General features: G+C 37.3%; 1 protein-coding gene across 1 annotated transcript; it reads right to left on the reverse strand.

Annotated features, from left to right (window-relative positions):
- Positions 1–2,455: 2,455 nt before the first annotated feature.
- Positions 2,456–7,643, reverse strand: LOC122751424 (putative ankyrin repeat protein RBE_0317). The gene is made up of 4 exons (XM_043998481.1): positions 7,630–7,643; positions 5,598–5,757; positions 4,061–4,241; positions 2,456–2,613 (listed from the first exon to the last, which is right to left on the reverse strand). Exons 1-4 carry the CDS (start codon positions 7,641–7,643, stop codon positions 2,456–2,458), a joined length of 513 nt encoding a protein of 170 aa, XP_043854416.1.
- Between the last annotated feature and the right edge of the window lie 1,754 nt (positions 7,644–9,397).

Consider the following 9,397-nt stretch of genomic DNA (forward strand, 5'->3'; position numbering starts at 1 on the left):
AATGAAAATAATGGAATATTACTGTAGAATGAGATATGATAAATATGAAAAATTCAAAGAATAATGGGAAGGCCTATATTAAGTGGTATAGAAAAAAAAGTAGATCCAAGAGCATGTACACGATGACTTTTGGGGGTAGGGGAGTCATGAATGTGAGGGAGCTCCAAATGTAGAAATTCCTCCCATTGATCTAGACTGGTACAGTACCTTGTCTAGATCTTGCCATTAGAAAGTTGCTGTTGCACTGAAGTCAGGGATTTGCCCATGGTCACAAAGATGAAATGTGTCTGAGGCAAAATCTGAACCTAGGTCTTTCTTGCTATTCACTAAGTCCCACTACCATAAATGGGTATAGTTCCATGTGTATTTGGTCACAATCATTCTTTTTAGTTGTCTTGCTTAACCATTTTGGAGAATTACACTTGTAGGGGTGGGATGTATATTTGTATGTCTTTGCAAAACAAAATTTTTCAATAAAAAAGATTATTAAGTGTATTATTTTTAAATGGGAGAAAAAGAAAATCCAGGTTAGGTTAATTACTATAGGATTCTAACTTTCTAGGGAAAGGAAGTTCTACAAAAGAGAAAAGAAAGGATAATACAACAGAATTTCTATCACTTTGATTATAAAATAATATGATAGAATAAATAACTTGTTATCATCTGGGATTTTCTGAATAGTGAGCACTCACATTAGTAAATGAAAACTGTGTTGGAAAAACTCTGTAATCTGTAATTTGACAAAAAATCTACTGCAAATGATATGGCACAAGAGACTAATTTAGTTCTATGGTGTTCCAGAGCTAGAACAAGGAAGTGGAAAAGGCTGAATTTTGCTCAATATAAAGGAGAACTTTCTGATAATTAAAGCTATCTAACAAGGGAATGGGCTACCTCATGAAGCAGTGAGATGCTTATTGCTGCAAATATTCAAATAGAGCCTGAAGGAACACCTCTCTGAATGTTATATATGAGACACAGATGAGTAACTGAACTGGAGGGTCCCTCCTTGAGTCTAAGATTCTGGAACTTTTCAAATTACTAAAGAGGCAAAATGACAAGTATTAAACAAAACACCATTCTACATATCTTTGGTGGAGAATGGATTTAAATTCCTTGTTATGTTTAAGTTAATATTAAAATTGGGACCGTTGGTTTTAGAGACTTAAGACAGATCATCCAGTCCAATCCCTTTCCTTTAACAGATAAGAAAATTATAGCCCAGAAAGGGTCACTGATATATCCAAGTCCAACGACAAGTGAGTAAGCAGAGCTGATACTAGAAGCCAAACTTTTTGTCTCAAGACCAATGATGTTTCTGCTGTACCAATAAGATAGCATTTCAACCTGTATAAACTAAACAAAGGGTAAGTGAGGGAAGCTCAGAAACTTGCTGGGAAACAAGAAATCCAACCTACCCATTGCCATGGATAACCACAAATTGGATAAGGATTGATTGCATTTCACATAACCCCAGTACAGATTCTGTGGCATTATTTCTAAGAATAAATAAGTCTTAATGGAACAAGACTGCTGTTTTCCTATGGTATAATCTTTACTAAGATGTGGAGAGAAAAAACTGAATTTTTAATGAGCAAAATAAAGATTAGTGGATCTAGTATACTTTTAGTTTTATAAAAACTATATAGAGGGCAGCTAGGTGGTGCAGTGGATAAAGCACCGGCCCTGGATTCAGGAGGACCTGAGTTCAAATCCGACTTCAGAAACTTGACATTTACTAGCTGTGGGACCCTGGGCAAGTCACTTAACCCTCAATGCCCTGCCAAAACAAAAACAAAAACCTATATACACACTATACTACACAGATTCAATAACTTACCATAATCCTGAAGAGCTATTGTTTTTCAAAATGAGCAAAAGCTCTACAAAACAATTAAGATCAAATTTAGCAAAACTAGAAAGCTCATAAAGTCTTAAATATTAACTTGATGCATCACTTTTCTTAGTTTACTTTTATCTCCCTCCTCTGCCACTTGGTGAACAGAAAGAAATGTTGCTATATTTCAGAACAAGTTGAACAAGATTTAAGTTGATCTTCAGACATCAAGAAGGGATGTTTAAAAACAGAACTTTTATCTTTTCAAAAAAAGCAAGGCGGTAAAATTCAAGATTAAAAAGCAAAATTTCAAAGCTGTTTGAGGGTTTTGGTTTTAGTTTTAAATTTTTTAATATTTCTTTACCAAAAAACCCACCCCAAGAAACAAAGTCGCAATCTGGATGTGATTAGACAAAACCAGGAAGAAGATAAAATAACAGAAGGAAGTGGCTTTTGATATAAGAATTTTCTGCTCTGTACAAGGGATTTGGGCACTTAAAAAAAGGTATGGGCAAGTTGCCATACTTAAAAACAACAACAACAATAACTGGTTGAAATATAAAATGCATAACGGGGGAAAAAGGGTTGGGATTTTAAATTTCCTGTTTTGAAAATGTTTTATTTTCCTTTTTTCAATTTGTTAACATGAAACCTTACTAGGCTTTCTATAGCTGTATTACCCATTTGCTGAGCAAGTTGCAAAGGTGTCATTTCTCCCATTGGAATTTCTGGATTAGCTGCAGCTTTTAGCAACAAATAACAAATATCCAGATGTCCTAAAAAAAAGAAAAAGATGGTAAAAACATTCTAGATAGAATGTTTCATCTACATAGGCACAAAAATGTCTATAATCCAATATCATATTTTAAGTTAGTGAAAGAGATAGACAAATCAATGGAGGGACTTTCATTCACCTGATTGTAGACTCTCTCAAGTATCTTAGATTGTTGTTCTTAAGTTTTAGATTTCGCCTACATTTTGAAAGAGTTGAGCAGATAGATGTGTGTTGTCATATACCACAAGTTCAAAAACACTTTTGGTTTTGGTACTTTGCTTATTTTACAGAAAATGTGTTATAGTAAAGAGGGTAGTAGAAACTAAAATATATTAAGTCAATCTTAAGTCCTGATATATTTCCAAATATTTATTTACAAAATTCGCTGCTAAATTGCTTTTACCTATTTATTACCTCCAGGATCAAATGTAAAATCTTATTTGACTTTTAAAGTGCTTCACAAGGGAGCAGCTAGGTGGTGCAGTGGATAAAGCACTGGCCCTGAATTCAGGAGGACCTGAGTTCAAATCTGACCTCAGACACTTGATACTTACTAGCTGTGTGACCCTGGGCAAGTCACTTAACCCTCACTGCCCCATACCCCCCCCCCCCCAAAATAAATCAAGTGCTTCACAACTTGGCCCCTTCCTACCTTTCCAATCTTCTTACACTTTACTCTCCTCAAAGTTCTCTAGGATCCATTTGGTCTCTTGGGTGTTCCTTGCACATAGCACTCAACCTACAAGCTCGGGGTAATGGTCTCCTTCCTCAACTTGGTCCCTCCTGGCTTCTTTCAAGGCTCAGCTAAAATCCCACCTTCTGCAAGAGCCTTTTTTGATCCCTCTAAAGCTAGTGTCTGTCTGTCTGTCTGTCTGTCTGTCTCTCCTACATACAAAAAGTTGTTCAATGATTGATTGCAAGTCATCTTCCTCAATAGAATGTCAGGCTCCTTGAGAGCTGCAGGCTGTTTTTGCATTTCTTTGTATTCTAGTCTTAATAGAGTGCCTGGCTTTTAGTCAGTGGTTAATAAATGTGTATTGTTGTTGTAACTTAATGAAATCCTATTTCAATAATCCCAAAAGCTAAAGATTCTAAATAGGAATAAAATACTATTTTATAGGCCCTAAGTTATCTTAAAATAACCACTCTAATGTTGGCATACTATTTCCCTAAGTAAAGGATTTATTCCCTACTCATAAGTAAATCATTTATTTATTTAAATTGTTTATTATTTCATTTAATTAATAGTTAAGCATCAAGTTCTTCATGAAATCCCTGAACACTATCTCTATTATCTTATATCAATGAAGTGATATTCATTCTATTTCTAACAATCAGAAAAACCAAGACTTAAGCTTTAGGATAGTAATTCTTCCAATGCAATAATGTCAAAAATAACTATCTAAAATGAGATGAGACTAGAATAAATAAAATGTGAACAGCTTTACCATAAATGATAGCAAGATGTAAAGCTGTTGCTCCATTACACTGGTGATTAGGGGCATTGACATCAATTTCAGCAAAACGCAAAAGAAGAGACATGATATCTGTCTTTCTAGTGTTGACTGCAGCATGAAGTGGAGTATTTCCATTTTCTGCTGCTTGGTTTACATTGAGAACAGGAGGCTCCTGGAAGAGAAATTGGGGGGACATTATAGGCTGTGAAGAAGAAATGACAAAAATCTTTTTAAAAGGACATTGGTGCTATTTTTCACAGAAAAACTATGAGTTTAGATACATCTTGCTTTCTAATTAAGCAACAACATATTTCAAGATAACAAGCATTCAGTATTTATGGAAATAACTTGTCTATGTGAGGCAATACTGTACAGTGGATAAGAGTGCTAGATTTGTAGTCATTGGACCTGAGTTCAAATCCTGACTCTTACTTATCACCTGTGTGATCTTGGGCAAATTATCTTCTCTGGGCCTTTGTACCTCATCTAAAGAAATCTAAAACTTGAGTGGGACTAGATAGCCACCAAGGTTGCTTCTGGCTCTAGATGTATCATCTAAGATGTCATCTCCCTTTTATAACTCCTTTGTACAGAGAAGCAGATTACAACCCATCGTGATGAAATTGCCTAAAGCTCAGGTTGCCTGAGATGAAGTGACTTGCCATTGGACCCCTAGGTAGGGATGTATAACTTAAGCAGGATTTGAAAACCAGGTCTTCCTTAAAAGTTGTTGTTTTCCTTTGTTATTGAAGAGGACTATGACAGATGTCATGACTTTCAGTGAATTGGATTTAAGTGAAGGAAGGCTGTGTAAGCTCAACAACCTCACTCTCTCCTCCACAGCCATCTGGGTCCAGTGGCAAGATATACAACAGGACAACTGGAGATAGCCCTGGATTTTTAAGGCCAGGATTACACAGCTAGTAAGTGTCTGAGGTGAAATTTGAACTCAGGTCGTTATGACTCCAGGGCCAGTGCTTAATCCACTAGTAGGACCCAACTGAAGTGACTCAACAACTTCCTTAAAAGTACAGCATTCAAATCACTATGCCTCCGGTCTCTCAATAAATAATAATTAGTAACAATAACAATAGTAGGTGTTTATATAGCACTTTAAGGTTAATAAAGTCCTTTACAGCCATTATCTCATTTGTTCCTCAAAGCTTATCCCAAAAGGTAAATGCAACAAGTGTTATAAGTCTCATTTTATAGAGGAAACAGGCTCAGAGCAGTTTGTGACCTGCCCCAGGTCATGGACCAAATAAATGTTAGAGATGGTATTTAAATGCAGGTCCTACCTTGCTATCAGTTTAGCACACTTTTCTATTTAAAATACAATGAAAATTATCATAATTTTTTATCAAAATCATATATTACCTTTAAAATCTCTCCTGGATTGTTAGTTAGTAAAGTCTACTGCCCCACTGACTATCAGGAGTTTGAATTAGTATCTTCAGTTTCCACTTAAGATAATTTTATGGTATTCTAAGATCTTAATTAACTACTTTAAACATCTCTCTCAACTGACCATGTCCAAAAAGTACTCCAGAATCTTTGGTTGATTATATATGACGGATAAAAATATCATATTTCGGTTGTTCTCATCTACAACATAGAGGTCAATCTGGTGGCTTTTTATTAGATAGTGTAAGACATCGATGTATCCCAACTGAATGCACTGAAAAGCTCTAAAAGGATAAAAGACAATAGTTTAATTATTTGAAATGAACACAAATACAGACCAAATGGAAACATAGGCAAGAAGACACTATGATAAATGAACAAAAATAATCATGGCCATGCCTTCTAAAAGTGTCATTAAAAGTACCAAATGAATCACTGAAAGAGAAAAATGGGGGGAGGGAATAGAAATATGAGGACCCCAGGCCTGGGATTTTTGTGGAAAGCTATATAAGCTATATAATTCAGTTTCACTTATTTTTTACATACTAAACATTTCTCATATATAGAAGACTCGTATTCTCTAGTAAAACACAACAGTTACAGAATAAAAATTTCCCTTTTCTGGGCTAGACTTGTGTTCAACATTTCATTGTGATGAACTTTATGAAAAGTTATTTAAGGGAAAATAACTTAGAGATAAAGACTATTATACATGAATGACCCATTTTATTTTTAATGTGGGGGAATTGGTTTAACATGTGCTATGGTCTCAATCCTTCCTCCATTAAAACTAAGTACCATCTTAGAATATTCTGATAAAAAAAAAGACTTCATATAAACCAAAATATTAAAGAAGCATTTTTTTTCATGGTAGCAAAAAATGAAACAAAGGAGATGCCTGTCAGTTGGGGAATAGCTAAACAAATTGTGGTATGTGGATGTAATGTAGTACAGTTGTCCCTTCCACAATGTGACTCTCCCCTTGGGTCGCCATAAGAAGATGGAATGTTTTGGAAGTTTTACAGAACTGCAGATGACACATGAAGGTCAGCAGACAACACAGAGCCTATGACCAAATACTTAACCCAAATTTAAAAATAAGTTACTGTAAACACCCCACAAAAAGAAAGAAAACAATCAGACTTCTCTGGTATAAAGGGAGGGCCAAAAAATGTTACCAAGATTTTCTGGATTGGGGGGGGGGTCCACACCTCTAACCCCTTTCCACATCAGAAGGGATAATTATATTATTATGCCACAAAAAAATGAACATGATAAATACGCATGTAAAAAGTCTTACATGAACTTATGCAAAGTGAAATAGAACACAATTACTCATTAAAAAAAAAACAACCCAACTTCAAAAACAAAGTGAAACAGAGACAGGAAAACAATATACACCATGATTACAGCAATGTAAATGAAAAGAACCACTTACAAAATAATCAAAACTAGGGGCAGCTGGGGCATCTAGGTGGCACAGTAGATAGAGCACTGGTCCTGGAGTCAGGAGTACCTGAGTTCAAATCCGGCCTCAGACACTTAACACTTACTAGCTGTGTGACCCTGGGCAAGTCACTTAACCCCAATTGCCTCACTAAAAAAAACAAAACAAAAACAAAAACTAGGGGCAGCTAGGTGGCACAGTGGATAGAACACCGGCCCTGGATTCAGGAGGACCTGAGTTCAAATCCGGCCTCAGACACTTAATAACTTACTAGCTGTGTGACCCTGGGCAAGCCACTTAACCTCAATTGCCTCACCAAAAAAAAAGGGGGGGATCTCTCTGGAAAGGGGAGGGAAAAGAATACAGGGGAAATACTGGATGATGTAAAAATAAAAGATGTCAATTTTTCTTTAAAACAAAACCAACATTCATACCTTCAGTCCTAAATTAATAATAATTTTTTAAAAGCTTCAAAGTCTTCCTTTACCTTTTCTTCCTCCCCAGTCCTTAACTCTATGACACCCCCACCATTTATCTTCTCAGCTTCTGCTTCTTAATTACTAAATGGAGGATTCAGTACCACACAATCTTTCCAATTGTGTCTACTATGGATCCATGTTATCTGATCAACAGAGCCCTTGTTACTTGAAGGCAGTTTTTATTTTTCCCTGATTAAGTATAATATTTTTTATGTCCTGAGTAGTCTTACCTCTCCCACTCCATTTCTCAAGCCTCTTTATATTGCCACCTGCCCAGATCTTTCCTCCTTTGCTCTACTATCTATTGGTTTTTGTCCTTTCTTTTTTTTTTCTTTTTGCAAGACAATGGGGGTTGTGACTTGCCCAGGGTCACAAAGCTAGTAAGTGACAAGTGTCTGAAGTGGGATTTGAACTCAGGTCCTCCTGACTCCAGAGTGGGTGGTCTATCCAGGGCACCACTTAGCCTTTCCTGTCTTTTGTGGGTTTTTGTTTTTTTTGTTTTGTTTTGTTTTGAGTGAGGCAATTGGGGTTAAGTGACTTGCCCAGGGTCACACAGCTAGTAAGTGTTAAGTGTCTGAGGCCAGATTTGAACTCAGGTACTCCTGAATCCAGGGCTGGTGCTCCATCCACTGCACCACCTAGCTGCCCCTGTCCTTTGTTTTTGAAGAGGACTAATAATGTCATAGCTTGATATCTTAACTTGCTTATCAATTGGATTTAAGTAGGCGGAGCTGCATAAAGTCGGATGGGGCAGACATCCACCTAACTCACCACCAGGTTTGAGGCCTGTTGGTTACTCTCAACCTGGTTTAGCCCATCTGCCAAGACAGTTTTACTGGGGGTGTGGCCACCGTGCATGCTTCTTGGAGGCACAGGTGAGATTTGGGTGAAGGTGGATACCAAAGGTTGTTGAGCAGCCCTGAAAAGGGTTCAGCAATGCTAGTCTGAAGTAGAGTACCAGGCCTGAAATGAGGAAGACTCTTCACGAATTCAAAACTGGCCTCAAACACTTACTAACTGTGTGACTCTTGGCAAGTCACATAACCCAGTAAGACCCAGTTCCTCATCTATAATATGAGCTAGAGAAGGAAATGGAAAACCACTCCAGTATCTTTGCCAAGAAAACCCTAAATGGGGTCACAAAGAGTCAGATACAACTGAAAGAACTTAACAGATCTACTATCCAAGGAAGAGGCAAGCCCTCCTTCTTATCTAATTATCTTTTTACCTTTGACAGCATTCTCTCCTGTCTATTCCCAGAACTTACAAGTTTTCATTTTTCCCTTCGTTGATCTCTCCCTAGCTCTTAGCTCCTCCATTTCTCCACTTGTAAAGATGCTCATCTCCCCTATGCTTAAGGAGGGGGGGGGGGGCGCCGCGGAAACCATTCCCTTGATACTATCAACCTCTCAAACTGTCCTACTTTTTCCCTCCTCCCTTTTACTATGAAGTTCCTGGAAAGAGTTGTCTATCCTCACCATCCATTCATTTCTCAAGCCCTTAAATCTGGCTTTTGATCCCACAGCTTTACTGGAACCATTCTCTCCAACTTTACCAAAGATAACTACTAATTTTTTTCTTAGTCTTCATCCTTTTTAATCTCTTTGAAAATTGTGACACTGACTACTATACCTGGCTCCTAAATACTCTCCTAGGTTTGTTTCCTTGAGGCTGCACTCTCATTTTCTTCCTATCTGTGACCATTCCCTCTTTTGTTTTTTTGGTGAGGCAATTGGGGTTAAGTGACTTGCCCAGGGTAACACAGCTAGTAAGTGTCAAGTGTCTGAAGCCAAATTTGAACTCAGGTCCTCCTGAATCCAGGGCCGGTGTTTTATCCACTACACCACCTAGCTGCTCCAGTGACCATTCCTTCTTAAATCACCTTTCCTAGATTATCATCCAATTTTTCACACACACCCCAAAAACATGGGTGTCCCTTCAGGCTCAATCCTAGAAGACTTCTTTTGTCTTCCTTGGTAATCTCATCGGCAACCCTGG

The sequence above is a fragment of the Dromiciops gliroides genome, chromosome 1 (assembly GCF_019393635.1).
Source record: "Dromiciops gliroides isolate mDroGli1 chromosome 1, mDroGli1.pri, whole genome shotgun sequence".
Taxonomy (NCBI): Eukaryota; Metazoa; Chordata; class Mammalia; order Microbiotheria; family Microbiotheriidae; genus Dromiciops; species Dromiciops gliroides.